The 16,007-nt window shown below is 40.7% G+C and overlaps 1 protein-coding gene across 4 annotated transcripts in view; it reads left to right on the top strand.

Annotated features, from left to right (window-relative positions):
* Positions 1-16,007, top strand: part of adarb1b (adenosine deaminase RNA specific B1b) — a 67,648-nt gene extending 51,641 nt beyond the window's left edge. For all 4 annotated transcript variants that reach the window (XM_051404426.1, XM_051404427.1, XM_051404428.1 and 1 more), the window contains 8 exons: positions 715-1,640; positions 3,737-3,851; positions 4,531-4,699; positions 4,870-5,021; positions 5,712-5,880; positions 9,663-9,844; positions 11,801-11,979; positions 12,609-16,007. In XM_051404426.1, coding sequence (XP_051260386.1) covers positions 715-1,640; positions 3,737-3,851; positions 4,531-4,699; positions 4,870-5,021; positions 5,712-5,880; positions 9,663-9,844; positions 11,801-11,979; positions 12,609-12,785 — 2,069 coding nt within the window. In that variant the 3' untranslated portion in view covers positions 12,786-16,007. The remainder of the gene's footprint in view (positions 1-714; positions 1,641-3,736; positions 3,852-4,530; positions 4,700-4,869; positions 5,022-5,711; positions 5,881-9,662; positions 9,845-11,800; positions 11,980-12,608) is intronic.

Raw genomic sequence — 16,007 nt, 5'->3', positions numbered from 1 at the left:
GGAGTAACCTATCAAGCCTTTGCTGAAGGATGTTATAAATGAAAATTTTTGACAATATTCCATCCACTTTGCTAACTGGATTCAGTGATATGTGTTCCCCAGTACAGCATATTTCAGAGCCTGCAGTTTTGAACTGAACTTAAAATGTACCTAATCTTTCCGTAGGCACTTGAGCAATTAAAACTTGACAGAGTGGATGAGAAACAGCTCTGTGAGCGTGTGTGTCAATGTTGAGTGTTGATATGTGTTCTCGTATTTGTGTGCATAAATGTTTGAGACCCATAACATGTACGTGCAACCTGACAAATGTACAGTAGTTGTTCTTTGAAAATATATTTCTCCCACTTTACCCTTACCTTTATAATAACAAGGCTTCATAACTACAATTTTAATTCTGAAGATCTATTTAGAGGTTAATTTCAAAGTGTGCCATGTAACCAAAATATAGTCCAAAAACACTGTTTTGAATGTTGACCAAGGTACATCTCTAAGAACTCGGCATATCTGTAAGAACAGTAGATGTACTGAGGTGTTCAATATCAACAGACTATAGGTTCATATACTCAATCACATTAAAAGCCAGCTTCTCTTGCTTTGATTATGGAACACAAATCATTGGTTCAGTTCCAAAGAGTGATAAAGGAATCTATAAATTTTGCATTTACAAGATCCTGCAACGAAGGCGTTGTAAGTTACTCTTTCTGGGCACCGCAGGTTCGAGCAGCACCGATGTTAAGGAAAACCGAAACCTGGACAACGTGTCCTGCAAAGACGGTGTGGGAGTTGCTGAACAGCTCCCCAATGGCAGTGGCTTGGGCAGTCGAAAGCGCCCCCTAGAAGAGGGGAACAATGGACATGCACACTCGAAGTTCCGGGCCAAGAAGCGCAAGAAAACACCAGGGCCAGTCCTGCCCAAGAATGCTCTGATGCAGTTGAACGAAATCAAACCGGGTCTACAGTACAAACTGCTGTCTCAGACAGGACCAGTCCATGCACCGGTTTTTGTCATGACTGTGGAGGTCAATGGACAGATGTTTGAGGGCATGGGCCCGACTAAGAAGAAGGCTAAACTAAATGCAGCTGAGAAAGCACTGCGTTCTTTCGTCCAGTTCCCCAATGCCTCTGAGGCACACCTGGCCATGGGTCGCACATTGACAGTGAACACAGACTTTACATCTGACCAAGCTGACTTCCCAGATATGCTCTTCAATGGCTTTGAGACACCAGCTGCACCTGAAGAATCCTTCTATTTAGGCTCTAATGGTAACAGCTCCTTAAACTCACTAGGGGAGTACCCACTGCCCACACCACCTGGCAGCAACCTTGCCCAGGCCCCATTGCCCCCTCCATCAGCATTCAGCTCGCCCTCCAGTGGCAAAAACCCAGTCATGATCCTCAATGAGCTCAGGCCAGGCCTCAAATATGACTTTGTCTCAGAGAGCGGGGAGAGTCATGCCAAGAATTTTGTGATGTCAGTAACAGTGGATGCACAGACGTTTGAAGGCTCAGGGCGCAACAAGAAGCTGGCTAAAGCCCGGGCAGCACAGGCCGCCCTCTCAGCTCTCTTCAACATGCAGCTAGACCAGACACCATCCCGGCAACCCATACCAAGAGAGGGATTGCAGCTTCACCTACCCCAGGTAAGATATTGATTTTCTTTATAGATTGCCATACTATTGTCAAGATGTTCAGCAGTTGGGACCAGATGAAGCATCAACCATTCGCTTTCTTCAGTCTTTTAAAAAGGTTTTCCATGTTTTACACTTTGGCTCACAACTTTCCTACTGTAATGGCACAGAGTTTACAGGTTGACCAAACACTAGGCCTTGAAAGTATGAATTATTTTGAATGACCACATTGTTTTGTGAATTTAGTAAGCCATAGAAACCTTTTCTATGTGTTGTGATCTGGAGTTACAGCAATATATCAGGTTATTTAGAATGCATTATTCCTGTGGCTCTTTGTAATGCAGTTCTGTTGGCAATCATTTAAAAATACTTAGCTTGTGAGAGTACCCTTATAGTTATAAGCAAACATACAATGGCATATCAGACATATGGTTTTCCTTCAATAAAGCCATCACTGGATTATTTACTTGATCATGTCAATCATTTGCAAATCAGAATTTAAGAAGAGAGTCCAAAAAGTCAGAACTTGAAAACTGAACTGAGAAAAGGCTGAGAGTGGTTTTAGAAGTACGTGGAGATGTAAATGTCATGCGTATAATTGAGATGACAGTGACCCGTCCCTATCTTACTTCTCCCTAGATTATGTTCATTTTTCATCTTTGTAAAAAGACTTTTCAGATGAATTACACCCCTCTTTTTTAAGTGAGTGTATTCCAAAATAAATGGTTGATTTAATTATATCATCATAGTATCATTTTTATATCATAGTAGTCAGTTACTCCTCAGAGATTTGACAGAAGATGTGGCCAAAACTTAACAGGGAACCCTAACCCAAAAATATGGATATGACTTTTGGGTTGCAAAAGTGGTCTACTCCAAACTGCTCCATCTGTGCTGCTCAAACTTTGCTGTTCTAGTAGGTAATCATTAAAACCTCATTGGCATCATGTGTGCAGGGACCGAGGGCAGGTGGTTGCTTTTGATGCCACTGAAGAGGTGACAGTCAGAGCGATGCCAGTGTTTGAAGAGAGATAACTCTGTCGACAAAGCTAATCAGCACAACACACTGTCAACAGTCCCCGTCCCAAAGCTTTTTTTTTGTCTTTATTCACTCTCTCCACTTGTCAACTGATTTATTCTACAAGAACCCCATTTTAACGATAGTGCCCCAACTAATTGCTCTATTAATTCTCCGTAGCTTGGTATTTAATTTCTGCAGCTTCCATCTGGGACTAATGGGGGGAAATGGTTGGAGTCCATCATTGTTTCAAAAAACATGTTAACTTTAGTCTATTTTATAGTCTGCCTTGGTTTTGATGGCACTCAAATCAAAGTTATCAATTTTGGCATGCAACAAAGGAAAGATATCTTTTGCTCATTCTTGAAAGGAAATATTTTTTGAACATGTGTTTTTTGTCCGAGTGATTGGTACTTTTTTGTACCCCTTACAGTCTACTCCATAGACAACCTTGAAATTCGAAAGTCAAATGATCTGGCTACGAGTGGGTGACTCCAAAGTAGCAGGGAAGTAATATTGGACTAATCTCTTTAATTTGTGGTCATCCAGCCGTCGTCTCTCCTCTTAGTTGTCGTCATTTTCCATCACATTAGCAATGGATAAAGAGCCAGCAAGAGGAGGTAGCTGTCTAAGAACAAAAGAAGTGTGAAGTTCACTTGAGGTTCCCCCAGAGTTTAGATTGGAGGTTTAAGCCTTGTGGAACGTCGACAAACACTTTGTTCATATCTGTTGCTCAAGTTTACTTTGGTTTTTGCTTTTTGTGACTTACTGTCAGAAGGGAGATGGTAAATTATAACTGTCATGCCAAACTCAAAGAGCGTTGCTTGAAAGACGGTTAGGTATACCTCCGGGGGTCAACCTAGTTTCACTTGTTGCCGTTTCAACGCTTGTTTGGAGATGAATGCGAACACTGTGACAGGTACATGCTGCTCTAGGGGAGGATAACATCAGACGCGCTTTGTAAGCTGACATATCTGACACAAGCTTGTGTTTGTGTGACTGTGTGACTGTGTGCATGTATGCGTGTGTCTTCCTGTTGTGTGCCTGCATGCATGTGTGTGTGTGTGTGTGTGTGTGTGTGTGATTCCAGGTTCTGGCAGATGCCGTCTCTCGCCTGGTGGTGGATAAGTTCAGTGAGCTGACAGACAACTTCACCTCCCCCCATGCACGACGGAAAGTCCTAGCAGGGGTCGTCATGACAACAGGTATATTCGGGGTGCTTTTATGCTTACAACATATGGCACTGACAGTCAAGTATTTTCAAGTATCGAAAGATAAATTCAGGTTGCAAGGCTAATAGAGCTGACAAGTCATTGTTAAGTTAAGGTTTCTTCATGAATGACTTACTTTTTGCAGCGTTTTGCACAGTTTTGTGTTCAGTCCTATTACTAGGGCTGGAATATGACTAAATACATTTACTCAAGACCAAGTTACGGTATTTGTACTTGAGAGTTTAAATTATTTCCTTTTAGTATAAAAGGAGTAAAGTTTACTGCAGCCTATATAGATATATAGTCACTTTAAATTAAGATTTAACATGCAAATGCATAACAATGCATCATAAAATAAGATGCATTGCTATAGATTAGACAACCCAACAGTATGTAAAGGATAATGCCCAATGAGGTGTCCAACAAGCTATAGATATGACTTGGCAAGGGCGCTTTGGCTCAGCTACAAGATAGAGATGCAGACATGATACAAGCTATACCATCAGATTATATAACACTCTGCAGGGTTAGACAAGGGCAATAGTTTGGTTGGATTTTTTCTGTCCTGTCAGTGTCATTAAAAACAGAATTTAGACCAGTTTGCACATGTATAGTATATTCTTTGTTGCGTGTCAATTGACTAATATGTCTTTGTTCCCTCTACCCCCAACAGGGACAGATGTGAAGGAAGCACAGGTTATTTGTGTCTCCACGGGAACCAAATGCATCAACGGTGAGTACATGAGCGACCGCGGTCTGGCACTCAATGACTGCCACGCTGAGATAATCGCCCGACGCTCGCTCATCAGGTACCTCTACACGCAGCTGGAGTTCTTCCTCAGGTCAGTGGACAGTGTAATTTTTTTCTCTTCAACACAGTTCAGTTCTGGAAGGTTGCATGTATTGATAATCTAATTATATGTATTTCCACTGCTCTTTGCTGTATCTATTTCAATTTATTTTAACTCCATTTGAATGAGCTATAATGAAAAATACCCGTGTGTCGTTTTAGCAACAACAAGGAGGACCACCATAAGTCAATATTTGTGCAGTGTGAAAAGGGAGGCTACAGGTTAAAGGACAACGTTCAGTTCCATCTCTACATCAGCACCTCGCCCTGCGGAGATGCCAGGATCTTCTCTCCGCACGAGGCCGGAGTTGAAGGTAGCAAACAGATCGCAGAGCATCTGCTCGCTGCCTCACATTTGCCTCATCTCTCCTCCTCAGCTCAACCGACATGTTTTCAATTTGGTCTAATCTTAGTTTGCAATTCAGTTTCAACAACAGTGTTTTTTATTTAATTTAATTTGTAGGTTTTACTCATGCTTGGTTTCATTTAATTAGAATTTTGCTCCAATGTCCAAATACACATTACAGACACATTTAAACAAGGCTCTAGTAATTAGAGCTTTTTGTCATTTGCTGTCTGTCTCTATCAGTCTTTCTCCCGCCCAGCCCACCCACACTGTCTGTCTGATTAACCTCCCTCTTACTCTTGTCAAAGTGTTTTCCGTTGCACATGGCAGACTGAATAGAAAACAGCCACATTCAATTAGTCACTGAATAGATGGCGCCTGCTTGTGGAACAGCAGAAAACATTGATAACATAATAATAAATAATAGGTCATGCTTTTGTGGAAGCCATTTTTTCCTTCTTTCTTTTCTCTCTCTGTTTTCTCATGTTGAGGAGATATTTGCACATGGTATACAACATTTTCTGACCAGGCTTTCCTATGTGAAATTGTCTTATAAAGCAATCATATTAGTCAGGCACATCTGTAATTCCCTCTACAGTTCTATACTTTTATATATGTCTTTTTTTTTATTTCTGTCTTCCCATGCTGTCTCACTCAGACCAAGGAGACAGACATCCCAACCGGAAAGCACGGGGACAGTTAAGGACCAAAATTGAGTCGGGGGAGGGCACCATCCCTGTAAGGTCCAGCAACACCATCCAGACCTGGGACGGAGTGCTGCAGGGGGAGAGGTTACTCACTATGTCCTGCAGTGACAAGATCGCAAGGTAATTTGGCTCAAACAATGTTTTTACTTCACACACTAAATATAAAGCTACAGTCAGCCATCGGTTAGTTAAGCTGCATTAAGACTAGAAACGGGGAAAGAGCTAGCCTGGCTCTGACCAAAGGCTCCTACCAGCACCTTTTAAAGCTCAATAATTAACAAGTAAGCCAAATTGTTTTTCAAATACTGCCATTAAATATGTTTCATCCTCTTTATACTTTATACTTTATACTGAAACCATATTTATCCATGTTACGTTTCATATGTCATGATACTCTTTTTGTTTTATTTACTCATACTGCAACGAATTGCATTATATCCTCGCTTTTGTCATTTTCCTCAGGGAGTGTCAGGGACAGCTGATTTGATGGATGCTTTATCCCTGGGGCATTTTTGCAGGCCGATCATCATGTCTTTAGTCTCTGTCCATGTTCAAGGCAACACTGTGCCTCCCTTGTGATGAACGATAAAACTTCAACATAACTCTTCTCACAAGTCCCTTTTTTTCCCCACCTACTCTTGTTGCTTCTCCTTCCAGGATCGTAATACCTTGCCTGAACGCACAAAGTGATTGAATGCCGAGTGTGTATTTGATGAGGGAGATGTCGACTGTGTAGAGAATGCTGTTTGCACTGTGTGAGAAGTCTTGTTGCCCTTTTCAGCGTGTCAGTGCTGGTACTAGTGATTCAGATTTTGTGTGGTTCTCCAAAGTGGAGCGATTCAAGTCAGTAGAGGGCAAAATAGGTTGAAGACCATACATTTAGTCATGTTGGTTATTTCTGGCCAAGCTTTACTAGATAACAAGGAAAAACATGAGATATTTTAAAGTTGTCACCAGCTACAGTTACAGAGCATCTGAAAATTAACCCTTTACAGTTAAGATTAGGGATTGGTGTGAGTATGTCTCTTCCACTGTGAGGAAAAGACTATGAAATGCTTCTCCCTCTCCCTGACTCTGCCCTCTCATAACACAGCTATTAGCCAGGTGAGAAATGTGCTGCCCACCTGCTTCTGTCCCCTTGTGAGTGATTGTTAGCCGCGGGGCTGCTATTTAATACAGCAACTGACTGGCACACTATGACCGTGCCCGTAATGTTCTCTCCTTACACGTTGTTTTCTCTTCCCTCATTTTCCCTTTGATTACATACCTAGCCCCACGGCCTTAGTGAGAACGAGCAGTTCTCCGTTGTTCCCAGCTGTTTGAATGAGCTCATTAGCAAATGGGCAAAGCTCTTGTGGGGGTTATTTCTCTCCATTTGTCCTGTTTCCCCCTGTCGTTACTGATTATGTGAGCCTTGACTTTTTCTGACCCTGTTCTCCTGCGTGTGTGCGCACAGAGCATGATATTGAATAAGATAACTACAAAGAAATACAGAGATGTTTGACAGGAATTAAATTGAATGACTCTGAAAACATAATTCAAAATGTGTTTTTGTGTTACTGCACTTTGTGCACGGGACAGAATATTATGGGGCTGTTTGACTGTGCTGAATGTGTGCTTTACTGCTTCTAGCTATGAATTGGGAGATTTCATTTTGGCCTCCCTCAGTTTCACACACAATATCACACACTCTCACACACATATACACAGAGGATATTACATATGGAAACAGTGGTCCCTCTTTGTAGCCCGGGGTATTACGCTTGCATATTTCTCATTGTTCTGGGTCCATGTTGGTAATTTCACACACTCTCAAACAGTCTGCCTGAAGTCAAAGGGCGAATGAGAAGAGCTCATCATTTCTAGAGGTCCTTAAAGGGTAAAGGTTAGTGATAATCAGTATTTCAACAAAAATAACCAAAACCCACAATACATTGATTTTACTAACTACTAGTGTTGCTTGTGTAGCCAAATCCTTAGTTTCAAGTTCTTTATTGTTATATGCACAACAATTACAATTATATTTTAAGATCTCAAGCCCCAGCCAACAACATTCTCATGGATATGAATTAAAAAATATGTGTAATCTAAAATATAGGAATATAATACAAAATTAAGTAATCGTAAAATGTGTAAATTGTAATGTAAACAGGTTGCACAGTAATGTATTAAATGTATATATAATGAGAACAGGTTGTAGACAGGTATGTATATAAATGCATATATACTGTGATGGATAAACAGCTTATAAATAGGTAATAAAATAAATATGCACATACATACTGTGAGGTGAACAGGTACAAACAGGTACATACATATATATGTGTGTGTGTGTGTGTGTGTGTGTGTGTGTGTGTGTGTGTGTGTGTGTGTGTGTGTTTGTGTGTATATTATGGAATTATTATATATAAATATAAATAATACAAAACTTGAATAGTTGGAATTAAGGGTGCAAATTATCAAACTGAACCCTTGTAGAACCAGGCCTGAATATAACTACTATACTACATTATTACTATAATTACATATTATAAAAAATAAAAACAAATAAAAATAAATAAATAAAGATATTAAAAATCATATATATGCATATGTATATATATGCCAGAGGTAAATATAGTATAAACAATGCAGAAGTATGAAGTATTAAAGTGTAAATTCTCATCCATGTATCATTGTGGCTCTAGCTTATTATACATTAACCATCCTGTTGCAGTAAATACTTACTAATAGACCAAATGTGCATTAATCCACAGCTGAAAATAGTCCCTAACAAATGCACAATTTACTCCTCTGTGAGTAACATTTGCTAAAAGACTCCAGTATCCAGTCGTTTTAGGAAATTATTGAGCCTTTTTTAAAGAATGAAACCATGTATTTGTGATCTGTTTTTGGAGATTTACGTCTTAGGAATGAATGGGTTTGGCTTGAGGGACTGAATTATTGGTGGTTTGGGTTTTTTTTTTTTACAGAATTTGTTGGCAACAAGAAATATCCTCCCTTCATCTTCTGCCCCTCTCTCTCTTCATGTCTGTAACTCCCTCTCTCTCTGTGTCTCTCTCCCTCCCCCTCAGACGATGCTTCACAGAGCATGTCAATGGGAAAATGACTGGGGAGAGATGGCTAATGACACAGCATAGAAATACACAGAAGTTTGTAGAAAATGAAATTGGATACCTCAGAGTGTACACAACTGTAGGATTGTGGGCGATCGTGTGTGGTGGATTGCATTGGCTGGTTATGTACTAATATATTTTGCTTGTATGTATGTGTGTATCCACTTATGCACATACCACATTATCTATTTCTTTGTATATTCAGTCTTTGAACTTTTCAGTGTTTGTCACACAGAACACAGTTCTTTAGCTCAAAACCCAGAGTCACCGGACACTTTTTAGGCAACAGTGTGATCCTTTGAAAGTCATCTTCATTTTTGTGAAGCATATTTGAGTGGTTAAGACAATGAGGAGTTGTCAGTTTCTATCACAAAACTAGAGTGAAAATTGAGAAAATATTGGTAGAGAAGAGGATGTTTGTTCACAAAGAGCTCACAGATATCGTCAGTGTTTGCTTGCTGTTTGTGGCAGTTACAGTTGCTATGGCATCAAGGTGTGCGTCGTGCAATTCATTTGAATGTAATTTGTGTTTTCTGATATTTTTAAATGTGAATTAAAGTGGTAAACCAAGATGTTTGGTTTGGTCTGAGCTTCTGAATAACTGACGCTGTGTGTGGAGGTCAACATTATATAAGCACATTTTTCCATAATCACCACAAAAATGCTGCTATAACGGCACATTGCTAACAAATCCGCTCCAAAGCCAGGTTATCTAACGTATGTGTGTGTGTGTGTGTGTGTGTGTGTGTGTGTGTGTGTGTGTGTGTGTGTGTTTTCCCTCTGCAGGTGGAATGTGGTGGGCATTCAGGGCTCTTTGATGAGCTACTTCACAGAGCCAATCTACTTTTCCAGCATCATCCTTGGCAGCCTTTACCACGCCGACCACCTCTCCAGGGCCATGTACCAACGTATCGCAGATATCGAGGACCTGCCCCAGCAGTTCACCCTCAACAGGCCTCTACTCAGTGGTCAGTGCCTGCTTTGATGTGGAAAAAATAAATCTGATAAGATTTCTGCTGAAAGAAATGTTAACTTATCAAAAGCTCAGGCTCAAGTGATAGCGTTTTGAGCGTTTCTCTTTGTTAATCTTTCCCAATCAAACTTCCGCTGTCTGAATATCAAAGAGGAAGACGTTAATCCTAAGCAGTAAACATATTTATCCACCTTGCTGGTGAGTCCACAGCACGAAGACAGTTATTGCTTTTTTCCTCTGTTTAATCTGAGCTGACATTTACTTAGTTCCTGTGGAATTTGAATAGCTTTATCATTTTTTGTAAATTTTCAGCATTGGCTTGACCTTTCAGAAAGGCCATATAGACCAAGACTCCTGCGTTTTGTTTTGTTTTTTTCTGACTTTCCATTTTTAGATTTAGCATTCAGTCTTTGTCTTTTGGTGGTTCAGAAGACTTTGTAAAACAATAAGCATGTGAAATTTCCCTGTAAATGTTAGATTTGCCAAACCTATTTGCATAAAACACATTTGGTTTTTAACTGTAATTGTCACGTATTTCCTCTTATTTTAAGTTTAAGTTTTAAGTTCTTTTCAACATAGTTTCTGACCTTTAATTTCTCTTTCTGTCCCACTTTTTTTCATCTCCCTCTCTTTTTCATATAAAATAGTAATGAATAAACTATCATACACTTGATACAGACATTGACATCAAAAGACAAGACAAGAAAAGCTGCTTAAGTAAAAAAAAAATTAAGGGCTCGACCCCCTTAGTTACTGTTGCTATGCCTGATAAGCTTTCCTTTCTCACGCAGCACGTACTGTGTAGTTTACAGCACTAACCGGAGCAAAATCACCATCGAAATTCTTTTTTTTTTTTTTTTATCAACAGTGAAAGAAGATTATCATTTCTAGCTAATTGGCCAGACATGCTAACATTTGCACCTTTCATTAAAGCAGATAAACACACTGTTCAATCGCTTCCTTACGCATTTTCTCTCGTGTTTTTGCTCTTATCAAAGGCTAAAAACTCCACCACAACCCTCCAAACCCTTTAAAGTTATGGTTGCCATGCTGTAACTGGACAATTCCACTTGTGACGCTGTGGTCATTTTCCTCAGGGATGACAAGGGGCATCATACCGCAGGGCCTGGAGCTATGTGCAGCTCCTCGTGCTCCTCGTGCTCCTCCTCTCTGGTTGCTCTCTAAATGGCGAGTAAAGGAGATAATAGTAGGGGGTTATTAACCTTTTCCGCTTTAGAGAGTTTTTAGCGGTGAAGCACTGTGGCGTTAGAGTACTAAGGATTTCATCCCCTTTAAATCATCTTCTGCCACAAGTGCTGCCAAATGGAACCAAGGAGCTTAATACTCATACACTCACACACAGACACACACAAAGAGCAAGACACCAGGATTTATGGCATCCATACAGTATATCTCCCATACTCTTGGCTCTGACCTCAGAGTCCCCCTAGCTGGATTGTATTTGTCTCTACTCAGTAGGACAAAAAAATGGAAAAAATTGCTGTTTCAAGATATTAGAGCTTTGGGAACAGCTGTCATTTGAAGGAATGGGCTGTCAGGTTTGGATACCTCATCCATTGTTTAATATATTCCCCACAGAAGCTTTGGAGGAAGGAGAAGGGAAATAATTATCTTATTACTGACACAGTCCCTTTTCTGCTTGAAAGCTTGAAGACAGTTTTTAATTTTGGCTTGTTGTTTTTTTTACTTTTTGCGGGTCTTAACATTATGTTGGGAAAAGGTTCTTAAAATGTGCTGCTAAAGGAAAACAGTGGAAAACTGGTTTTCGTGAACTAAGTTGTTTTCAGATTCGATGCATTTTTCTTGTGATCTGTTTTCACAGGTTTTTTTGCTTTCTGGCTAGCAGAATGAAGGAACACGCACTCTTTAAGTTTATCTGAAATTGAATTACATTTGCTCAGTCTCAGACCCACGTTGTTTTTGATTCCAGGTATAAGTAATGCAGAGGCCAGGCAGCCAGGCAAGGCACCCAACTTCAGCGTGAACTGGACGGTGGGTGACCAGGCGCTGGAGGTGATCAATGCAACCACAGGCAAGGACGACATGGGTCGCGCTTCACGTCTCTGCAAGAACGCCCTCTACAGCCGCTGGGTGCGCCTACACTCCAAGGTAAATATATAATGCACTCGGTTGTTTTGAAGCAGTGGTGGTTTGATACCCAGCCCTATTCACTAGTAGTGTGGGCTGCTTTTTGTTCCTGTTGTTTTGGTCACATTTTACTGGTTCCTCATGCAGTCAAGTTTTGTTGAATCAACATTCAACAGAAGTGCTACTGTGTAATCCAGATTTGATTTATGTCACATTTAGCAGCTTGAGGCAAACCTGAAGTTTGAAATCGTACTTCCTTGAAAAGCTGGCTCGAGAGAGGAGTTGGAGTACAGCATCGCTTAGATCAAACAGGACATTGCAGTAGTAACATGATGATTTTCAGACCACATACAGAGATCTGATTGGTAAAATATGAACTCCAACATCAACATTTGACACTGGGTATAAGTTAACATCTTGGAAAAATAACCCTAAAATTGAAGTGAGGAGAATCAGTCTTGCTGATTTAATTTATGCACCAACTTTCTTCTATTTTTTTTACGGTTAAACTCTTAAACACAGATACAGAAAGGGAGACATAACTGCAGTCAATGTAATGAGCTTCATATTTACTTAATCCAGAGTTTAACCCGGCTTCAGCATTACAACCAAACTCCTCATTCATTATTTACTCTCTCCCTCCCTTTCAGCTTTCGTCCATCTTGTGGATCAAGATGCTCAAGCCCAGCTCCTACCATGATGCCAAGCAGGCGGCCACAGAGTACCACTCTGCCAAGCAGGCGCTCATCAAGGCCTTCCACAAGGCTGGCCTTGGGGCCTGGGTCAAAAAGCCCATTGAGCAAGACCAATTCACCCTCAGCTCCTGAGGGAGTCAAGGGACCAAGGGATTCCTAACCCCCCCCCACTTCTTCCCCCCTTGACCCAGGCCTGAAAGCAAGAGAGATCCCTATTAACGACCAGCCCACAGAGACACTTACCTCCGTCCCATGTGTCGGCACGTGCACTTTGTACTTGTGGAAATAAACGTGCGTAGTGTCACATCCGTAGCTCATCATTTTCATTCCTCAGAGGACCTCATGTCTTTTCTCATCATATTGATTTTTGTCCTTTTTATTCTGATTTTAATGGATGGTGTCTTCTCATCTGCTTGTTTTCTGTTTTAAAACTGGAATCAATGGTTTTTACACCACTGAGTTGCTTATGTTTGCAAGAGAAATTGTGTTTTTACATCTTACATGTGGAAGTTGAAATGATACAGTTTTGTCTATTTTCTTGATCATCGAGTGTAGCCAGTTTAGGGTGAAATGTAGCCTAGAAACACAGGATCTTTGTTAACTAAAACCAATGTGTATGGACCTAAAAAAAAAAAAAAAGAAGATATATACTTGCTAAAAATGAATGCCTATGACAAACTTTAATTTAAAAGACGCATAACTCTTCAGGATGTAAATCTAGTACTGAAAAGAAAGAGAACATAATAGTTATATAACATTTAATGTGTGGTATTTGGTCCGTTCCTTAGATGAGACTACATGTTCATAGACCCTGTATTAAAGATGAAAATGTTACAAAATGTGGTGGTCCCGTTTGTTTCACTGACTGGAAAGAATACGGGCCAGGTGTCGCAGCAGTTTAGTACACTTTTGTTCGATTTTTTTATGTCTTGTTCATTCATGCATATTTTTTCTGTAAGTTATTTTATGTCACTCTCATTCCATACTTGAACTGTGGGGGGTGGGGGGTCATGTTGAGAGCATCACAGTCCCCCCCTCCCTCCCGACTCCTCCTCCCCTCGCCTGGGTCTCGGGACAAGCTTTGGGAGGTGCTGCACGTTGTATTTTTCCTTGTTCTAAGCCATGGCTTTGCATGGGAACTGAAGTGGGAGGCCTACAGAGCAGAAAACACGTGGTGGAGAGCTTCCATCAGTGAATGATTTTGAATGAATGCCAGCATCTTCCTCCACAGGCAGCTTTGAATCTTTGTCTCTATTTTCTATATTTCTTGTGATTGTTTGTGAGTTTGTTTTGAGGGGAGGGACAGGGACAGGCTTTTTGTTGTTGTTGTTGTTGTTTTTCTTAAGATTGGGCATTTGAGGATTGGGGATAATACTGCAGTGGAAATAGTGATAGCATAAACAGACCTCTCAGATCTTGTAACTATATAACTTTGTGGCAGGGATCCATGATAGCTGTCAGTTGAACTATTAATAGAAGGCATGGTCTATTTACTGTAGCGCCACATACAGTAAGTTACGTTCACTGGATGCCACATTATCCCGTCCTGTAGTGATAGTCTGAAATGCAAACATGTTGTAATCCCTCAAACAGACTCACATGTTGTGTGCTAATACCTGAGAAACTCTACCAGTAGGTTACAACCAAATGTATTACAGTTGTGATGTCATTTTTGTCATCCTCTCTCCTTCATCTGCAGAAAACACGTTAGTTGCGTAGTTCAAGACAACCTTTGTGATCTGACCTGCAACCTTCACACCCTGAGTGCGTCAATGTCCTCATGTTTTCAATTTGTAAATGAGGATGTATTTCCAAGTAACTGCTGTGAATTCCTCTTTTGTGTGTGTGTGTGTGTGTGTGTGTGTGTGTGTGTGTGTGTGTGTGTGTGTGTGTGTGTGTGTGTGCGTGTGTGTGTGTGCGTGTGTGTGTGCGCGTGCAGTCTATGTGTGTCTTTAAGTATACTCTGTGGAATCTTCACCAAAGATGATGATGTCCATGTGTGTTTGTGCCCTTGCAAATATTTTTCTCTCACTTTTTTTTTTGTTTTTATCAAACCTTTACTGTTTGTTTTTGTATACCCACTGAACAATGTTCGTCTGATTTGTACTACAAGTGTGTATTCCATTCAGTATGGGGGAAATTGGATTGTCCGGCTTCTTTAGTGCATCTGTAGCTGTCGGTGGCCACGTGTATATTGTGACCTGCAATCATTATCGCTGCAGTATAGTAGTTCTGTGTATATAAGGAACAACGAAAATAATTTCTGTTCCCTGTACAATCAGTTCATCCCATCCTAAAAACTGTTTGAACTCTTTCCCTGTTGCTGGGATTGTGAAGATGTTAATGTTTCTAAAGTAAGTATTAGTGGTTCTCTGTGACTCACTGGGCACCATAAAGCATGGCACTAACACTGCCGGGGTTAACAGGCTTCATCCCCATTGTAGCCACCAATGTTTATTAAAAAAAATGCACTGTAAGGTGCCTCAGCTAAAAGTGGCATCCACCAGCTGGCACGTGTGATGTCATATATGTACCCTTTTTTTTTTGTTTTGTTTTTTTTATTCTATTTGGTTGTTTTATGAGTCCGTATTAGAAAAGCAGGAAAAGGGGGTTCCAGCGTTGACTTGAAGGTACAAACCTTGAAATTTGGTTAGAAAAAATAATCACAGAACACCCTCCCCCCCAGACCCAGACCCAGACCCAGACCCAGACCCAGACCCAGACCAAAGTCACAAGCAATACTCCTGATGTCTCCGTTAATGTCACCCTATCACAAACAGGAGTCTGAATGAAGTTTCCCTCCCCCCACTGTCCTGTTCACTCTTTACCAAGCTGTCTGAAGGTTTTTTGTATACCCCCCCTCCTGCCCTCCCTGAAGAGACTGCCTGCTTCTAGAGTTTTGTTTATCTTTTGTCTGCACTAAAGATGTCAACTAATGATGTCATGATATAAAACCATCCCCGTTTATGGATTGGATGGCAACTATCACAGCAAGAACTGAACTGCTTCTGCTTAACCCTTTGTGAATCCTCGATGATGGTCAGTGCCCCCCTCCCTGCCCGTGCAGCTGCGTCTGTAGTGGGTTGTTTTTTTTTTCTTTCTATTTTTTATGGGGGGCGGGGGGGGTGACTCCAGAGTGGACATTTCAGAGCCACCGCTCCCCGTTTTCCCTCTCTCCAGTTGTCCAATGTGTGAAAAACCTCCACCAACAGAACCCACAACCTTGCATGTACTACCAACACTGAAGCTGCACCTAGCATGATGATAAACTTTTAAAGGACTCGAGTAAAAAAAAAAAACAGCTAAAGATAGATTATAAAATGAACTAAAAAGAATAAAAGAGTTCTTAGTTTA

This window comes from Dicentrarchus labrax, unplaced genomic scaffold (assembly GCF_905237075.1).
Source record: "Dicentrarchus labrax unplaced genomic scaffold, dlabrax2021, whole genome shotgun sequence".
NCBI classification, from domain to species: Eukaryota; Metazoa; Chordata; class Actinopteri; family Moronidae; genus Dicentrarchus; species Dicentrarchus labrax.
The sequence above is the reverse complement of the archived record's forward strand: the minus strand, read 5'-3'. Positions and strand labels throughout refer to the sequence as shown.